General features: G+C 39.0%; 1 protein-coding gene across 7 annotated transcripts in view; it reads right to left on the minus strand.

Moving 5' to 3' along the window:
* The window catches only part of ATP8A2 (ATPase phospholipid transporting 8A2), a 302,792-nt gene that overhangs the window by 241,803 nt on the left and 40,168 nt on the right, over positions 1-20,821 (minus strand). For 6 of the 7 annotated variants that reach the window (XM_066175899.1, XM_066175896.1, XM_066175897.1 and 3 more), the window contains 11 exons: positions 19,097-19,137; positions 17,190-17,263; positions 14,131-14,200; positions 12,600-12,727; positions 11,492-11,603; positions 10,798-10,963; positions 8,390-8,517; positions 7,151-7,228; positions 5,072-5,160; positions 4,325-4,369; positions 2,963-3,038 (listed from right to left, as the gene is read on the minus strand). In XM_066175899.1, coding sequence (XP_066031996.1) covers positions 2,963-3,038; positions 4,325-4,369; positions 5,072-5,160; positions 7,151-7,228; positions 8,390-8,517; positions 10,798-10,963; positions 11,492-11,603; positions 12,600-12,727; positions 14,131-14,200; positions 17,190-17,263; positions 19,097-19,137 — 1,007 coding nt within the window. The remainder of the gene's footprint in view (positions 1-2,962; positions 3,039-4,324; positions 4,370-5,071; positions 5,161-7,150; positions 7,229-8,389; positions 8,518-10,797; positions 10,964-11,491; positions 11,604-12,599; positions 12,728-14,130; positions 14,201-17,189; positions 17,264-19,096; positions 19,138-20,821) is intronic. The other variant, XM_066175903.1, reaches the window with a different exon arrangement.

The raw sequence follows: 20,821 nt of genomic DNA on the forward strand, positions 1-20,821 counted from the left end.
CACATGTACTCACTGAACCAATTCAGGCATCTGCAGCTATACTATGTTTGCTACTTCTTGGCCAAGAGATAATTTGGGGGCCACAGAAGACAGTTCATACACAATTTGAAATTCACAGATGAAGTACAGAGAGAACCCTAGGAGATACAGGAGTCTAGGATGAGAACCAAGTCCTGTTAGTTCCTTCACTTCTTGACCTCCTTCCCTGCTCTCCCATCATCCATGTAAAACATAACCCCACATCCAACAGGCTTGCATCGCTGTGCTGGGTTCATTCACAGGACATCTGCAATCAGCAAGCACCAAGATAAAGACCATCTAGCATATTCACCAACATTCCTTGTAGTCTTAGAAAAAAAATGCATCTTTTCTTATTAGACTAAGTTTATGCCATTTTCTCTACAGAAACAAGACAGCATCATATACTCGGTACAGCTGAACAGTTTATCCAACAGAAGCCGATACAGAGAAAGCACAGGCAGACAAAGCTTGGTACTTTCTTCCACATTAAAATACCAGAGCAGCCAAGAGAAACCTCCCCACAGGTTTTCAAGACAAGTTATTTTTCCCTGGAACAACTCCTACAGGGCAATAATTCTTTAACTGCTGCTCAAGAGTGGACGTGGCTATCAGTCAGCCCTTACACACCAGTGGCCCAGAAGAGCTATGAAATTTAGAGGTGATGCAGGATGCTAAAAATCTTCCTAGCAGATGGAAGACAGTCTCATGAGTACAAGTACATGATTTTTTATTTTCAACCTGGAAAGAAAATTACTTGGCACTGAGACAGCTCTAAACTAATGCTTGTGACTGAACTGAAAAAAAGAAGGGATTAAAATCTTCAAGACCAGAGCAATGAACACTTAATGAGAGTTTGTAAGAGATCACACTTACAGCTTCAGCTGCAAAGGGGCAAATATTTGGAGGGAATTAATTGCCTGACTACAGCACCATCTAACTTCACTAGGTAGCTTATGCTAGAACACTTCTGTTTTTCACCACAGTTCACTAAACGAGTAGAAATTAACAGACATCCGCAAATGGCATCTAGAGGTATCAGTTGCAAAAATTAAGATAATACAGATTTTTAGACAGAAAGAAGCAGTTTATGCATCTCAGCAGCTGACCTAATGCAAAAAAAGCTAGAAAGACCCTTCCCTCTACCACTATCCTGGAATACAGCCCTCCTCTCACCCACAGCCTGACAAATACACCCCAACATGCTCAGCAAACTGTCATAAGCGGTCCTTGCACTCCCATGCCTTGTGCTAAATCACCACTTGCCAGAGGGTGGCACCCATTCCTCCAGTACAGTCAGGCTCTGAAAAGTATCTTCGGCCTACACAGGGTACTTCTCCTTAGCCACTGATTTCCCCACTGATTGTCTGAGGGCTGAGTTCACACAGTATGCTCAGCCCAACAGTCAGCTGTGCAATAACATCCGTAGTTGTCTGTTTAAGTGACCAGCAAAAAGGAAACTGGATACAAAAGGGTTCAGCATTGAAGACTTCTGAGCTGTCTAGACAAAATGACACTTAAGGAAGCTACCAAAACCCCTTATTTGCCTGCTACAACAGCATATGTTTCTTCTATCCCCCAAAGCAGAAACCATCCAGAGAAGATCAAATATTAGGTAGCTCCAAAATAAGGGGCCATCTCAAGGCTTCGAGGTGGTGAGAAATTCCATCTCACAGCTCATTTGAGATACGTCCCTTCTGCTGAGTCTATTAAAATACACTAAAGCCTTTTTCTCTATGCATACCTAAAGCAGCAGCAGCCAGAAAGAGCTTGAAGACATTTTATCTGCAGTCTACACCTAAACCAGAATGAATACCTGGAATCTGCAACTGGCATAAGCCATAACTGTAGCCATAAATGAACAAACAGGACACAAAGGAACAGGACAATGCACAAATCTTGGCAGCAAGCCATGTCCAGTGGAAAATCCTTCCAGTGTGCATGACTACAAGAGCCACACAGGAAACCAGGGCACTGTCTGAGAGGGTCACCTTGCTGGAGGTTAGAGCACAGGAGCCATCTCTAGGCCCCATCACCCTGCAGAATACATGGTGCCATACCAAGCAATTATTTCCTTATGGCCTTCACACCATGGTGGAGTTCTTAAGTACTGCACAGCAGAGCAGAAAGCAAAGCTTTCCTGCACACAACCTCTATATTTCAACTATATTTTAGATGCTCATACTAAACTTGACCAGCCCAGTAACAGAAGTTACACTGTCTAAGGAGAGCAATCAGCTGATTGAGTTTGTCCTTGCCAATGCTCAGACCCCATACTGTGAGACAGCCTGCAGAGAACAAGGGTCATGCTTTTTGGCAAGTGAATTAATTGTCTGGTGTCCAGTCAGACACTTCATAGCCATGTGATTTCCAAATAAACAATGAACTGACACTGTAAAGACTAGGTCCCTTTAGGACTCAACAGCTAGGCTAAGACTACTAATCATTAAGGCTCATGCCAAGTTTGAATTCGCAATTAATTCCCATCTTTTACATCCTTTACATAACTAGAATTTCAAACACTTGCAATACTCAAAACAAGGCTCATTCAGAACCACCTTGTAATGCTACAGATTACAGTTAAAAATAGTATAGATGTTTCAACACTCCAAATAGTTTCTTTAAAAGAATTTTAATTTCTATCATAACTTGTTACAAAGCATTATCTTCCATATACAACAGAATATATGAAGCTGCCATATAGGTAGCTAGAATCCATATCAATGCCACTGCTTCTTTAATTCAATTGTAAGAATTCAATTTAATTCAAGTGGGCAGAAAGGCGTTGGAAGGAGCTATTTTGATTCCAATTTACCCCCTCTGTGCTTGCATGACAGACTCACAGCGCAGACTTAATCACACAAATAGATTTGTTCAGCATTCAATTCCAGACAAGCCTAGAATAGGGCATTTAAGACGCGTGATATTCAAAGAGCAGACTTACATGATCATTTTCAATGTTTTGCAGCAGTCTTGGGTCATCGAATTCACACGATTCACTGGTGGAAGGAGGTAGCTGGCTGCAGAGCAAAACAAGCATATTCAAACAAGTGGCAACATTGCCAATCTTAGTACTTCGTCTATTTTCTTGGGAAGCAAATTTAAAAAGCAAAATAAGATCTCTGTGTCCTTGAAAGCATTGTGAAAAGATCATATGAGTAATGCAGCAAGTGCTGAAAATGAACACCAGCAAGAAACCCAAAATGGTTATGGATGACAGCATATTTCAGAAGATTCAAGTGTCAATGCAGCTCCTGGGACAGATGTAGCAACAGCAGTTTTTAAGCACATTTAAGATAAATAGATTTCAGGGTGGCTTGCTCATAAAATAGATCGAAGTTCAAAATCTCTAAGTTGCCTCCCTAGTCAGAGCATTCTGCTTCAAGCTGATCCCTGAAGGATTTTAAGTCTATGTACTCCAAGTACCCAGAAAAAAACTTTCACAGAACTGAATGGAAAAGAAAGGCACAAGAAAAGAAAACAGGGCAGTGAAAGAAACAGCAATATATTGGAAGAGGGATCCATAGAAATTACATCTCAGCAGAAGAAACATATCATTTTATCACCTTCCTAAAACATGATTATAAAAATGAGCTGGACCAGTGGAGAAGCCCAGCTTAGCTTATCACCAAGTGCTTTTCTAACAGCATTTATCTGTTTCTTGGGCGGGAATTCACTTCTTCCCTATATTTACCATTTAAATCCATGTCAGCCCTCTCTGGCTATTCCCCTCCTTCCCTATAATCTCAACATGCTTCACTGACACCTGTGTAACACCTCTGGGTCTTCACTTATTTCTGTGGAATAGGACAGACCCATCACCTCTATTCATTAAAGTTCCCAGTAAAAAGGAGAAGGATTCCCTGGACATGATAGGCCTATATATCAAGCTCTCTCCCAGTTTAATTACTAAAACATGACATTTGAATAAGGAAGTCCCTTTTCTTCTCATTGTCAGGCCCAAACTTAGCTATTGCAAAGAGCAACATTCAGCCTCTAGCTAGGGGTAAGGTTCCTGTAAAGTAGGTTAATTTTAGCTTTTAACTTGACCGCTGCAATTATAAATAAGCACTGCATTAGCATCCCAGCCACTGCCTATTCCTCACCCCCTTCACATATGAAATCTCTATGCAGAAGAGTAGATCCATCACCACCCACCAGCTCTGCATTAGCCTCCCACTGGAAGACCATATTACTCAAACACATTCCTCCCTTGGGCTTCTTCCAGTCCCAAATTGGAAAGCAGTCTTTATATAGATTGTACCCACTCTGCTATATGAACACAAATATCTTGAAATGTATTTACCTGAAGTCTTCTGATGAACGTTCTCTTTCCAACTCAGGAAAGTGACTGAGGAGTAGAAAAAGGAAAAAAGAACATTTATTCCACTTTAGTAACCAAAAAAAAATAAGTAGAAGGCGAAGATCAATGAGTCATCCCACAAAAACATATGCTGGAAGCATGGGTTCAGCTGTTCATACATTTGAATCAAATTTTCTGCCTTTTGAGATTTCTAATTTAGCTAAGATGAAATTCAAAGGTTAACTTGCACCAAGATCTTAAGACTACCCATTTAACATGAAGCAAATACAAAGATTTAGATGACTCAAAGGGATCCTTTTGATAGAACAGAATAAAACCAGTAAGCAGGTATCTCTCTCATGCAAGGAATATTAAACTCTATGACTACAAGTACACTTGAACAAAATTCTGGTTCTTCTCAAGTCACAGAAATATGACTGATAATTGCTACCCTTGGGCTGCAACTTCTTCCCTCTTGAAAGGCCAGAGCTTATTTAGCACTTCTGGTTTTGCTTAAATCATGAACAGGTAAGTTAGGAAGCAAGTTTCTTTGCTTCATGTGAAGTACTCCCCAGGTTTGGCTTTCATAATTTGTGCCACAGGACAGGAAGAGGAAAGCTATTAATTAAGACCAAAAAATACACTAGAATATAAATTGAAGAACAGAATGTTCTAATCCTTTTCCAATTTAAATTTTGTACAAGTAGTAAGCATCCATTAAGCTACAGAGTTTTTAAAAGTCATACCTACCCATATGTTACTCCAGCAATACTGCATTTCTTGAAGTTCATGATATTGCATGTTAGAGTACCTGTTTTATCAGAAAACAGGTATTTTACCTGGAAGGGAAAAAACAAGTCTGATTTTCTACTTGCATAGAAGACAGAACTCAAAGTAGAAAATAGGAAGATTCTCAGAGACATATTGCTCAAATGTCACAATATTGGCCAAGGCAGGCTTATTACAGTTTGATTTGTCTACCAAATCTACAGAAAAATAATCAGGCAAATTATTTAACTGTATTAATTCTTTATCTCTAAATGTGGAAGGGCTCATATAGTAGGTATCAATTGCCAAGGCTCTAATGTGGTCACTAGAGATGTACTCGGTTGTACTACTTGGACATTTACCAAATCTCTCCACTATACTAATCTCAAAGAGTGAGATTAGAAATGAAAACAAAGACTCTTAGGATTGTTGAAGGATCACTGGAATTTTACACACTGAAAACATTCTTCATTTCTAAGATCACCAGGAATGTTTGGGGATTATTTCTCCCTATCTACATGCACACAATATGCTACAGTAAGTCCAACTGGTATTCTGCAGGCAAACAAAAGCTGTTTTTTTCTGATGCCCAGTCATGAACAATCCTGAAGTACACAACACACAGCCACAATCAGAACTGCCCACAGTAATAACCCCTTAATGGAAACAATGACTAAGGTAGAACTTGGAGCATTAAAGCAACATGACTTCTTGGAGCATTAGCAGATTCAAAATTCCCACCTTCAGTGGGCCACAACAGGCCAAAACTAATTGCCAGTTAATACCACAGTTGTACCTCTGCACCAGGTAAGACTTTGCTACAGCAACACGTAAGAAGGGGTGGTGATAACATGAAACAACTCGAAGACCAAAATTATTTGACAAGAGTTAGAAGAAGCTTTTCCTCTATAATTGCAATTCCACTGAAGACAGTGCACTAGAGTACTTGTAAGGTGATCCTTTAGCTATGCACTACTTTGCTCCTGAATAGCATCAGAAATGGAGCCTTTGCAAGCCAGAAGTCAATGTGGGTACCCAAACTTCTGAGGAATTTTAAGTGATTAAGTCATTTTAAGTCATTCCTTTTATGGTGAAATTATCACCATAAAACAAAAATATCAAGGGCACCTGTGAACATGTAATTCAATTAAAGAATCAAAAAATTAGTCTAGTTACACAGAATCACTAGTAAACCATTCCTGAAAATAACATATGGGCCACCAACATACATTATGCCACACATCCTTTACTTCAGGCAAAAATAGCACCATAATTTGGAGGTTGATAACTTCACACAAAGTGATTTAACGAGAAATCAAATTTCAGCATTCATAAAAAAATGCCGATCAGATTAAGCAGGAAGGATATTGACTACCCCCCTACTGAGCAGGATTATTATGTATTTCAAATACATAAATTGATGGTCAAGGAAAAAAAGCTACCATTTCTCAACAGTACTACAAAATTCCAATAGCAAAGTCATATTTTCCAGTAAGTTTGTTTTGGGAAGCCGTTGCAGTTCAAAGAAATGTTATTTGCAGAATAAACAAAACTACAACAACTAGAAGTTAACTTACAGTTATCTTTATCTGAAAAGAAAATATAAATGCTTGAAGGAACACAATATCTAAATTAGGAATACAACTGCATTTTTTTTTTACTTGCATCTCCTGTGAAGTAGTCAGAAACATCAAAAACTAATAACAGTCTAGGCTGTTGGCCGGCTCTTCAGTCAAGTTTAGCCCTGTATGTTCTACTCTGGTATGGACAGCCAAAACCACAAAACATCTCTTCACCTTTGAGAATAAAGTTTAGAATGAACATGGGAAATAGTTTCAATTCCCAAACATAAAACTGCCTATATAACATTACATTTAATCCTGTGATATCTCATTATTTTACCTGTAAGACTCAGGCTAGAGAAAATAAAAATGTTCCATTAACCCGAGCCACAGAGCAACCAAATAAAGCTGATTTGTACATCTTGTACATCTTGCTCTCATCCCTTCACTCTTGAGAGAATATATCACAATCATGACACTCAAGAAAATGTTATCTTACCTGCCCAAGTTCCTCATTAAGATTTGAGGTCCTGGCCATTGCAGGTGTATCTGTTTCAGGGTAATACATATCTATGTCCTGAAATGAGAACAAAATTAAGACTAATGTTATGCAAATTAAACACTAAAGTCTCTGTTCTTCTTTTAGTCAGCTACAACTCGGCTTGACTGTCTTAATACTGTGAGTGGGCATTCTGAATGCTTGAGACAAACATCATCCCAGGATGAATATAGGTGTCTCCTTTCCGAAGTATACCCCCATGCTACATGGACATGAGTAAAGACAAATTCATCTACAGGTAGCTAATAAACTAAAGGTGCAACAGAAAAAAAACAAACTTAGTACAGTAGAAAGAAGTTCATGCCTTAGCCATGCTAATCACAGGTGTTCAGTCACAATCAGTTGCTCTGGCCATATCTATGAGAGACGATTTTAGTGGCTCCATGAAATAAACTTCTTCTGTTACTACAAAGAAACGGTTGCTACACAAATCAAAGCAACTTCTCTGATACGCACCTCTACTACATTACAAGCAGCTCAGGGAACAGACATATTAAACTTCACTTACATGTGTTTTATAGGAACCTATTACATTACTCAAAGTACAAGGATTCATGCATACCAACAAAAGGTATTCCACTGGGTATTTCCAGCTTAAGAGCCATCACTACAGTATTTTTGGCCCACACCTTGAGAAAGACATTTTGAAGTCAAAGCTTCCCTGAACACTGGGAGCACTGTTTGGTTGCATGACGCAGCATCAACTTATCTCCTTACAAAATCATTATGGTCCATTCCAGAGATGACTTTAAGGACAGCCTCAGGATGCAAAAATAAAACAAACCAAAACCAAACCCCCCACCTTCAAAAACACATCTAGTCTTTCCCTCTGCTGTGTCTGAGAGAAGCTATAAGATACCAAAGATAATTCGGTTTTCAAAAGATAATTACTGAACATGAGTCAGCCAAGAGACCTCCTTCAACCAAGAGCTGAGACTTCCTTCTCATCCTAAAAGCCTAAAATACAAGTCATCACTTGCACAGGAGACTTTCCTCTGACTAGATCTTTTAATTTCCTGTGAAACACAGAACTGATATAGAATAAATCCTGAGTTTCCCCCTGCCTTTCCCAGAAGTTGCATCAGAAAAGTAATTAGAAAATCTTGCTAAGATGTTAAGTGGGTTTTTATTTTAAATGTCAACATCCAGAACTGAGATACATTCATTCTTGCTACTTACCCAATTTATAAAAAGAGCCTGAGTAAACTTGACAACTTCCAATGTCACCAGAAGGCTGATTGGAATAAGGTTGTTGTACAAGATTATAAACGTCAGCAGATTGTATCCAAAGTTGACAGACAGCATTTCTGTGGATAAAAAGACACAGGACATTAGCAGACAAATCTGAGTGGTATAGGCACAGTCATCTTTAAGGAGATTTAGCAATCTAAACCTAACCAGATTTAGCAATGCTAAAATAATCAGCAAGTGTGTTGATGTCTAGTGTAAGGGCCATTTTAATATTGTTTTCAATAGAAGATAGACAAAACACCCAAAGAACACATGCATTTTATACCAGGTAAAGAAGGGCAAGGTTGGTGAGGCTATATATAAACATTTTCTGAATATTTTTTGCATGACAGATGGTGAGATGTCCAATATTCCCCACTATAACCTAATTTAGACATTTATCTAGTGTGTCAACTGCCCAATTAAGAGCCCCCAATGTCACTAGTAATATAACCATCTCTCAGGAAGTGCCTACTTGTCCCAGTGGAGTTAGGAAACAAAAAAATAACCACTGAAATTAGTTCTAAAATCTGACAGCATTGTCAGAATTGAGAATTTACCCTTACTAAAGAAATAGATGAGAACAAGTTGACCGTTAAACAGTTGACTAGTACATGAACTAAGGCACCCTGCTTAAGCAAAGAAGCTGCTACTAATGGTGACAACACTGGGCAACTTGCCCAAGTAAGTCTACCATCACAGCTGGGAAGGGAAAGCATTTATAGACAGCCAGCAGAAATGTACAAGGTTCAGCAGAGACACAGGATGAAGGCTCCTGTTAATGGTGCTGCCCACAGCCTCTCTTTACAATCAAAGTCTCCACATTTGTATGCTCTCCACTTCCCTAGAAACTTAGAGGCACTTCAGTCAGCACACAGAACACCCAGCACAACAGGGTCAGAGTCCACAACTAAGGATTTTCAGCATCACAAATTAATTAGAAGTCAGGGGCGCAAACTAGGAGGAGACAGAATCCAGAGCAAATTGCTGAAGCCTAATAAAGATCATAGTTTGGACAAAGGCACCTCAAAGTGTGAGTACACCCTAATTCTATATCTTTGCTAAGTTTACAGAAAGCAGAAGCATGCTTGGTACTGGAACATTTACCAATATAATTTTTACAGAGATGAGACATTCAACCAAAATTTAACATCTAGCTGCCTAACCTGAAAAAGTGTCTTTCCTGTGTCTGGCAGTGATGGAAGGTATAGAAAATGTGCATTCAATTTACAAAAAGGCATCTATAAAGGCTATAATGTCATCCCAGTCTATTGCAAATTGCACCTGTTTTATATGGCAAGTTCAAGAGTTCATTCCATTCATCTTTTTCAGTATTACTTCCGTCATTGGAAGACACAAATTTAAACTTACTATTAAAAAACAAGGGGGAGAGCAGGCAAGAAATTCTGAAAGTTGCTGATACTGCTACAAGAAGACATTACAACCAAAACCCAGAGTCAAATATAGGGCATTTCCATGCCTTTCCTAAGTGATTTTTTTTCATTACTACCACAACTACAATTCTTAAACTGCAGAAGATACACTTACCATCTGTTTTGCATCACCAGCAGACAAGCCATTTGCAGTTTGTGCTAACTGCTTTAAGATCTGCATCTCAAAAGCATCTAAAATGCTTTAAACGCCACATTTTATCACTAATGTAACCTCTTCAAAAGTCTACTGGGGAGTATTTAATTGTTCACATCCATCTTTGATAATGAACTAACAAATTTGAGGTCTAAGAACAAAATCAAATAAAACCCTTCAAATAACCACACTAAGAGATCAGTTTTCTCACAACAAAGAAACATAAGCCAAAGACAGAAACTTTACCCAATAAATAAGAATTGTAACATTTAGCATTTCAATTTTCTCTAAAAACCAGATCAGCATTTCTGACGGAAGTCAACAGAAATCCTTTGCATCTGTATACAAGCATAAAGCTGAAGTCAGCATCATACTGATACTCCCCATCCTGCAGTCAAATACAGTCAGACACACATAAGACTGCAGAATGTGACCTCCCCTGAGAAAAAAATCATGTATGGTATCTCCACAGAGATGAAAGAAGTGAACACCAGTATCCAAGAGTAACTCTTGCCCCTCTTCTGTTTCTGCCCTGCTCCTCGGGTGTTAGCCCAGTGATATTTACTTAACCTTTAGAAGCCTCACTGGGAAGTTCACTTATGTCAGCCTATTCTCAAAAAAAACCCCAAATTATTAGGTCATCAAAAAACTAGCAAGATATGGGTTTTTGAGGGTTTTCGTTTCTTATTTTATGCATTAATTCAGTGAAGGTAAGAGGTTGGTTGGCCATACAGTCTGATACATCACTGGCTCAGTGCCTGCATACTCACTGTTGGAGCCAAGGTACCAGACGACTTCTCCGTGTGTTCTGTTCCATAATAAGGCACCTACAGAACTCACAAGGGCCATTACCAGGAGAATACAGAACAAAACCAGGATCTGCATGTTGGTCACTTTCTCCACATTTGATCTCTTCAGAGGTGCTTTGGTTGAATTCTGAACAGCAGCAGGGGGAAAAACAAAAAGAAATAACCTGGCAATGGCTTTTACATGAGAAAAAAGCAAAAGCAAACCCAGTCTTTACTTTCAAAGTCCATTAGAGCACCTGCTGTCCATCCCACTGATGGCCAGCCACAGTGATCAACCACATGTTGCTGGTCTCTCCAGGCACTCTTTAACTGACGTTAAGGCAATAAGGACTGCTGTTTTAATCTAATTATCTCCATGATTATTACTGTCCTCAGCTTAAAGCCTCAGTTTTAAATGTCATCGGGCTACCAGATAAATTAAGACGCAAGTTAGTTCTCCTTACATTTTGAACTGCTTTCACTTCAGTGTGTGTTTGCACATGTGCACATGCAAACTGGAGCATACAACAGACTTCTGTATTCCTCAAAGCCTCCAAGCCTTAAACAACTATAATGAGTCAAACCATTTCATAAAATCAAGTCAGTGACAACATGAATACAGGAAAGATGACCAACTTCTATCAAAACATACCCTTCATTCCCTTAAAACCTTTACCTGCATGAGTTTTGTATCATGTCCTGTATACACAACAATACCCAACACCCACTGAGTGTTTCTCAGTTGTGCACCTCTCAGCAAGATCTGGTCTGGACCAACAGGAACTGGGCTGCAAAGGAAGAAGTTCGTGGATCTTTCAGTTCTTGGTAACACTTTAAAGAAGATAGTTCTACTCCCAGCCTTACTCCCCAGTTAATAATAAAAACAACCCCAAAAAACAAGAGGAGAAGAATGTAATAGCAATATAATGAGCTTAGATCATTCACACAACCGAAGAAAGCACTGAAACATCTGTAAGTCTAATTCCTGCTAAAGCACAGTAGGGCAAAGCTGCTCCAATTATCCAAAACTTAAGAACTTAAATGGCAGCCATAAATACACTTATTCTGCACTTGACCTTGGTTAGTACATTCTCTCTCACATCAAGGACAGAGAAGCATTGAACTTGCAAAGAGGCCATCCATTTCAATCACCCTATATCACATACACCATTAAACAAGCATTTGAGAAAGCCTGTATTAACCACATGACTTCCAAGTGGAATGCAAGTGATCATTTGCTATTCTTGCACCAAGCTGCCCAAGGAATATATGTCTGGTGAAGGAAAACAGATACAGACAAATAAAACATGTATGTTCCTACCAACCTTTCACAATCTGTGAATTTGAGTATTAAAACTACATACTTTTCTTTCAAGTGTTGTAGAAATCAAGATTGCCCTGACAAGGCCTCTAGGTTCTGGGATCACTTTTCTCTACAAACCTGACCTTGGTGCAGCCTTTGGCTCTTGTTGAAAGGGAAAGGTTTCCATTTCCTCTGCGTATCTTGCGTAAGAACACCCTAAAACCCCCAACCATTTCCTTGAGCCCTTCTCTTTACATGTGCCTTTTAATAAAATATTACCATTAATTACAAATAAATCAATGTTCTCCTAACAAACAGAAGGCTTGAACTATGTTATCTTACACTGGCAGATGCTCTGATCAATAAATATCAATTATTACCCTCCTCTTCCCCAGCAAAAACACACATGTGCTCAGAGTTACAGACTAGAAGAGGAAACATTTTGCCTAACCAAATGAATTCATGGCTTTGTTGTCAATACCTTTGACCATCCAAGCGCAAGTTTCCAGTGAAGTCATAGAGATGGCGGTTGGGTCCTTCACATTCTATCCTCCCAGACACTTTCATCAACTCTTCCCTGGACTGAAGACTAGCTGTTTGAGACAAACCCTGCATAGAACAATTCAAACTGATTGAGATTCTTGACAAAAACTGTTATTAGAAGGCAACCTAGGAAAACGGTGCTTCCTTTTAACATCTACAAACCGAAATGTAATTAAATCTGTGGAGGTTTGTTAGTCAGGGTGCTGTTTTGATTTGGTGAAGGTTATTTTGTTGCTGCTTTTTTGGGGGTTGGTTTTTGTTATGCTTTAGGGTTTTCTTTTTTTATTTGATATTCAATAGCTCTTTCCTGCAAGAAAATCTCATGGACACATATGAAGCTACTAACAGGACTGAAACTCTCTACACAGATACTTACATTACCTACATGGTCTCTCTTTAACCAAGAGGAAAGTAACATCCCCAAAACATAAAATTGGATACATGCAGGGGGAAGCGGGAGAAAAGCAGTATAAAAAGGCCCAGCTTTTTTCTCAAAGTATAGCTGCACTGATGTGTTATGGCTGCTAAATACAGTCATCCTTAAGTGCAGTCTCTCTTGGGCCACGGCAGCCAATACGCTCTGATCCTGTTCAAGGTTAATGATCAGCCTGTCACACAACTGCAACCTAAAGTATTGGTACTCTACATCTGACTGCATGCACAGCACCCCTCTGCCTTTCTACTAAAAGAGGAATCCATTTCATGTTTCTTTTGCCAAAATTTGACTGCAGCACTGCAAGCCAGACCAAGGCCATGTTTTTGTATTTTAAGCATGTCCTGAAGCAAACAAAACCTTACAAGAGCTCAAGATCTGACTTACTAGACTGATCTGGTAGAGTAAATCACATTTCTACAAATGTAGTAAAGAAGGAACAAACATAGCTTTTTAAAAACCAATTATCTGTGTTTCAAAACCCTAATCTAAATACTTTTTTAAAATGAAAGAAGCCAAAGATTTTTAACTATTTCTAAACACTATAATCAACAGTACTTCTTAAACAAAACTAGAAAGATCCAAATAAAGTCTTCTGCTTACCGCAGAGATAACAAATTAAGTTATACATATCAAGATCCTTTTCAGCTTCTGCCTCTGCATGATGCTCATAAAAAGGTACTTGTGACAGGAGAAAACTGCAACTCTCATCACAAGCACAGCTGATTTTTTTTTTTATGTACAGCACTTAAATTCCACTAACCAGACCTTCAGCAACACATCCAAGGTCCATTTGATTTCTCTCTGTGAGCTTAAAATATTTGCTCCAGGTTGGTTCCTTACATTTGCACATGATGCGTTACTGCTTGGGTTTGTATCCGGTGAACAGGCAAACTACAGCCACTTGAAGAAAGATGCTTTTTAAAAACCAACAACAAAAAAAAATCTCGTATTGTTGCCATGCAAGCTGGATGCTGCTTCATAACTAGTATTAAATACTGAAAAGAAAAAAAAAACTAAATTCACTTTGTTTTACCTGTCGTATTTTAAGATTCGTCTCCCCATCGAGATTAGCTGTTTCAATATAGCACATGGCTTGTGGTTCACTGTAAGAAGTGTAAGATTTTCAGTATTAAAACTCAATACTTTTTTGTACACTACTTTTGCACAATACAGTCCTCAACAGAATTCTTCAATGCACTGCAGAAGACAGAAAACCATACTGGTGGTATACAACCATGAAAGCTGAAAGTACATATTTAACAGAGATGTCTTTGAATATTGTCACACAACAAACTAGAGAAAGACAAGTCTAAATCAAAGATTAGTAAGAATTTAACAAGTCATGACAAACTTAGACAACTGGAGGGGATTATTTTGAATTGCAATCCACTAAATTTCTTCTGATTGCAAGAGTTATGGATGAAATAGCAAGTATCGAACAGTATAAAAAGGGAATATGTTTGGATGAAGACACTAATGCTCTCTGTTATTGAATTCTGTCTATGACTTGAACACACAAAATCATGTCTGCAAGGTCATCTTAAAATCATCTTCATCTTCCAGATATGTTTCTGCCCTTACCAACAGGGACAAAAATCTTCCGCCTAGAAGTGAATTTTCTATTAGTCAAGCTCTTATCTACATCTAAAAGAGGAGCTCTGCACAGGTAGTACCTGTGATAAGGAAGGGCACTTTTACCAGATCTTTTCCTGACACAACACTCAAGATTCAAAACCTCTATATTGCACCAGCAGAACTATTTTTCTGCCAACTGCCTTCTCAGGCTGCTAAGCAGTATCAGTTTCTCATCTGGATTCAAGAAAGTGCTTCTTCAGCACATCACTTCTCATACTCTTGATAAATGGTTAGTTTGTTTCCCAAAGTAACCAACTGCTCTAACAGCAAATATACTCAGTCAGCAGAGCAGTCAGTAATACAGGCTGCTTAGGACAACAATAATTAAGAAACAGACTGGTACATTTAAGTAAGAAGTACAGTAAGAAGCTAGATTATTCTCTCCAATTAATTTTACTTTCAAAAGAAAAAAAGGTTGAGTCTATTCTTTGTCTCCTCCTACACAGACAATTTGAATCTGAACCCAAGAAAAACACTGATAAGAGTCCAGCTTGATTCCAATTCTACCTCTGTCAAACACCTTATCTACTACAACTGAAGTGGTTAGCTCAGGAGGAAGCCCTTTTGCAATACAATTCCTCTAATTTCCACAGAAATCATACGAACTGTGGAAATGAGAAATGTGGACATGTTTCCATGCAAAGTTGTGTTTGAATTAAAATATTTTTCCTTCATGTAAATTCATTCTTTATGTAAAATTCGATGTCACCTTTTTGCTTTACAGGAAAAGAGAGCCAAGATAAAAACAACTGTCAATTTTACCTCTGACAATCATCTCAGACACAGAAAATCAACATATACAAGCAAAAGAACTACCCCCTTCAGAACATGCAGAGCTTTCTGGTGAACTGAGGACACTTAGCATTGACATTTAAAGGAATCATGGGAATAATACCAATTATAAAGCAGAACTGCATAGAAATTGCTATTTATTTCAAGCAAAGCTTCTCCCAAATCAACACGCTTTGGGTTAAATTCTCTAATTATTATGTGGTTATCAATGACAGCAGGTTAGTAGAACAATGTAGAACATAAAGCTGGCCCACACAGTTAGGAAATAAGTCAGAAGAGGTTTTTAGTATAATACATTAGAGAAGTTATTAAGTAAAACATTCTTCTGTGCTGAAACAGAAAATTATTGATGTCCAAGTTCAGCCTAACTACATATTAAGTTGACAACTGCTTATTTAAGCTTTGGGGCTTGTTTTAAAAACTACAGTGCTGTAATGCCATGGAATGAAGGTACCTCTGTCCTTCATCATGTGGTAATTCAAAAAGACTGAGCTTCTGCATACAGCCTAGAAGAAACTGAAACCTCCCAGGAACAGCACAGACAAGAAGGATGGAGCAGAAAATACAGGAGCCTGAAAAACAAGTTCCCTGAAAAGCTGGATCTTGTAAGAGAACTGCAACCTGGAGACCACAGCAATCTGCAGTCACCACTGAAAAGCACGCACACAGGAAGGAATTACAGAGGTGTCGTAAGGTTTGGCTATTGGAACCATGTTTAAGAACAGGAGCTGTGCTCTTGTCTCTTGTTTAAACCTCATCTGTCTAAGCAAACTGTGGTCTTGATTCAGCCTCAAGTTGTCCTACATGATCTAGAACCTAGACTAGCAGTCAAGTACCACTCAAATACTTTATAGGAACTATGAGACCTTGACAAATGAGAGGGCTGGGCAACCACCAACCATACGAAGTTTAACAAAGACAAGTGCTGGATTCTCCACCTGGGATGAGGCAACCCTGGATGTGTGCATGGACTGGAGAGTGAGATGAAAGGAGAGCACGGAAAGGGACCTGGGGGTCCTGGTCAGTGGCAAGTTCAACAGGAGTGAGCAGTGCCCTGGCAGCCAGGAGGGCCAGGTGTGTCCTGGGGGGAATCAGGAAGTTGTCCCACATTTGAAACTAAACCAAACAGGGCTCAACAGGTTACTGTTGCTACCATGCTAGAGATGAGCCATGAGAAGTAGTGAACAAATTAACTCCAAAAGCTATTTTGTCATTTGATGCCAACAGAGCTAGCCTTACGGATTTACTGTTTGAAAGAGAAATCTTCCCGGGCGACTGCAGGAAAATATGCTGAATACTCAGTGGAATTAGTTGGAAGAAAACTTAAGCTTCCTTATTAAGTGGAGGAAAGCCATAGAACCACTGACTGCGCGAGGGTCATGTTAAGTTCAGTCTTCCAACAAACTCATCAATACAGAGTATTATGTACCTGCAATTCATAAAGTGAAGTCTTGAAAACACCTTGTTTTAGAAGAGCCTATCTACAATGATACATGAAACACAAAGCCTAGTAAAGCCATGTTGTCATTATTGAAATTTGATTTTAGATGTGGAATAGAATTAGTGCTATCTGATGTCTGGTTTTTATTAATAGCAAATACAGAGATTCAAGTCCTCTGCACCTCAGTTCATCAGACACATCACTTCCACACCCATTCAGGATACCTGGTAGATATTATGATCATGTCTGCTGGAAGATGCTGCCCATTGGTGACCTTCACAATATCGCCTACTGCTACCTGTGGTGGTCAGGAGTACAGTAGCATGGAAGAGAAAAACAAACAGTTCACTTGTCTGGAATGTTAGTTTGTTATTTTCTTTCACCCAGCCAGAAGAACAGCATCATGCACAGAACAGCTAGAGACAGTGTTTCTGAAAGTCAGAGTATTTTTCACTGCAAGTTTGGAAATATCAAAGCCTTCCCTTTTCTGAATGCAAAGTAAACAATTCTGTAGAGAGAAAAAAGGTAGATATACTCAATTAGAAATTGGGAACTTCTGTGGCTTATATTTAACAAAAATAACTTTTTTCTATAATTCTGCCATTATCCAAATTCAGGGGTTTTCTTTAGTCTTATATTTTCCCTAGTAAAAAACTTGTCTTTACGTTTTACCTTCATTAAGCATCAAGAGTTTTCTTCTATTCCTTATCTGTATTCTTACCTACCCAATCATCACTATCATTTTCCCTTAATTCTCCTTAGATGCACTGCTTGTAGTAGTCACTAGCAAGTAGTATCATCTCTACGGATCCACAACATAATCCTGTCCTTCCCTGACAGAGATATGCAGAGTTCTGAATTCTGGAATACTTCGTCTCCTCCGACACAGGCCTAAAACTTTCCAGCACCTTGAGTTAGTCCCAGATGCATGAGACTTTCATTCTAAAAAGTGGCAAGTAGCACTCTCAAAACAGTAAACCAAATTTGTCTGATAAGCATGAGGCTGCTTAATGCCAATGCACCACTGAGAGTCTGAAATGGGCTTAAAATACTTTAAAGATACTAATTTATAAAAAATGGAAACAGATGGTTTGTTTGAACAAGCAGATTCATTAGTTTTACTCAGATACCACTAAAAATAATTTCCCTACCACTTTCAGCACAAGAAAAAAAAAAAAAGTCAGAAGCCTGCCTTAAAGTGATCAAGGTGGATAATACACAACTGTTATTTCTTAACAATAAATGCAAGCCTGGACAACATGCAGTTACAGACACAGGTCAATTCAAGAAATGCCTAAGGGTATAAAAAACCCAGATTCCAGGCTCAACCTTAATCTTTCAATTCACTGTCCTTCCTACAAAAATAGGACTTGGAACAGCATAAACAGGAACCAACATTAGCCATCAGAATCCCTGGCAATCTTCAGCTTCTGCTATAGCCTACCACTTCAGCAGGATTACTTTTAGGTGTCTTGAGACTGATCTCATTCCTCAGAGGTTTTAAAAGGGTGTACTTTTTCCTCAATTACTAGATAAGAGGGCTAATTTTATCCTTTAAAAGGCATTAAGAGCCACAACTAGATCAATACATCCTAAGGCATTTCAGCAGCTTCCAGGTCTCAGAAATAAAGCTCCCCAGACCCTGGCCAAGGGCTTCACAGAACATGGGTCCCAAGTGCCTCAGGTAGCAGCAGGGTTTTTGTTTCTTACTTGAGCAGGCAGCTTCCTAATTAGTCTCAAAGCCCAGGGACTTTTTAGCACAGGCAGCAAAGTAAGTCTCTGTTAGACTTGCAGGAAAGGTACAGCATTGCAGTGAAAATTACTCTTCCAGGTAGACTAAAAACAAAATACTGTTTACAGTTCACCTATTAACTGCATGAGCAAAAACACAACAGTTCATTACCATTTGACTGTAACACAGTACCAGGATTTAAAAATGGGTACTCAGGTGCCTTGCTCAGGGCAATTTTGACTACTGGAACAGAAAGGATCCCTCCCACCCCCCCACCCCAAGAGACAGAATTCTCATGCAGTATACATGAGAATTAATTCTAAGCCTCCTAATTAATTCTGGCAAGAGTAATTCTTGAACACTTGCTTTCCCTCCCTTCCATGCTCAGGTTTTATTTACCTCTTTCCACATAATGTTCTGCCACATCCCATTTCTTAGAACTGGAAAGAAAGTTTAAAGTTAGATTACAGAATAAATAGCCATAATTCAGACATATTTCAAAACAACTGTATCAGCAGTAGCAAACACAATTGGAACCAACACAAAAATCAGAAGTGTATTTTTCAGAAGCTGAAACTTCCTTTTGTTCACAGCTGTGGGCATGTGAATCCAGGAAAGAGGAAGAATCTGCCCTCCATATTTACGTAACTTTTATCACCTGCCAGACAACAGTTGGTGGCCTGATTTCTTCATGGCATCACTTCATACTAACATGCAGATGGGCAGCATTGTTTCTTGTTTTGAAAATGACCTTCCTCAAAACAAAAGGCATTACTGCCCACTGTCAATCAGTATCAGGAAGCACCTTTACTCTGTGTATGATTTACCACAGAAATTTCACTTCTCATCTTTTTCCTTGCATTTTATTCATACTATTTTGACTCTGGGACATCCAACTTCACTACCATTACCCACAGCCCATATAAATCTGAGGCTTGATTGCCAAGAAGGCTCAAAGCCCTACTGAAAAGCCACAATCAGCTTTAGCAGAAGGAGAATCCTTACTGCTGAAGTTCACATTGAAACAAGAAAAACAAAACAAGGTACTAAAACAGACCTTGGTTTCTGAAGGGCTCCAGTTCTACACTGCCATCTTAACACACTCATTAGTCCCTTACCCTGCAAGCTTGCTTTTCCACCCAAGCACCTCCTCTAGGTGATTCTACACATACTTAGTACTCCAGCCAAAACAGTAAGGTCAAATATGCCCAATTACTGCTGAGTAACCCAGTCCAGTCCAGGTCAAAGCACAGCAAGTTCACCTTCACTGAAAGCAGCTGCAGCCAGTTTTCAAAGGTGTTCACAAAGTGCAGTGTACAACAGACCAACGTTGAAGAGGTCAGTCCCCTGCTGCTTTGAATGTGAACAATCTTCTCAACTCTATGCATTTCATACACGTGGCTGATTTGAAAATAATACCATATTCTCAGAAGAAAATTCTGCTGAATACAGCCTTGACCATCCTACCCAGGATAAGCCACTCCACAAACAGGAATGCAAGACTTGTCAGAATAGATCAAGCAGTAGAAACCTCTTGACTCCTATTCTCAGGCCACACACACTGAAGCACTGAATCCTGATATTTAATATTGTAGTGAATGGACTGCAGTGAACTAAACTATTTAACAAAAAATGGGTGGGCAGCAACTGAAGTACTGCCAGTGATGTGTCTAAAAACAGCTGAGCTTTCAACCAGACAAGTACAGCAGTTTAGGGGAAGAACAGTTTTGGTGCACGCCTTCTGTCCCCCATATACACAGTACTTGAATCGAGCCTTGGCTTAGTTCAGAACTCAGGAGAATCCCTGAATTCAGAATCTCAAGGGAAAAGCCAAATATCTGTGGCCTTGACTCAAAACTCAAACCTTCAAGGAAGAGTTGCAACACTCAGCATTTCCTGTGCCATGGTATAGACAGCTCCCCATTCCACCAGAAACTTTAGAAGACGTTTCAAGTAAGCATTCCATTGACATTGTTGTATGCTCACACACGAAAGTATTTTGCAGCTTCAAGTGCTACAGATTCAGTCTAGTAGGCAATTTCTTTCAGAAAACAATTTCATTTAAAATGTTTACTAAAATCAAATTAGGAATTAAAATTAAATAGCCAAGCAAATTACTGAAGC

Source organism: Chamaea fasciata, unplaced genomic scaffold, assembly GCF_029207755.1.
Source record: "Chamaea fasciata isolate MVZ Bird 193981 ecotype frontalis unplaced genomic scaffold, bChaFas1.0.hap1 SCAF_2, whole genome shotgun sequence".
NCBI classification, from domain to species: domain Eukaryota; kingdom Metazoa; phylum Chordata; class Aves; order Passeriformes; family Sylviidae; genus Chamaea; species Chamaea fasciata.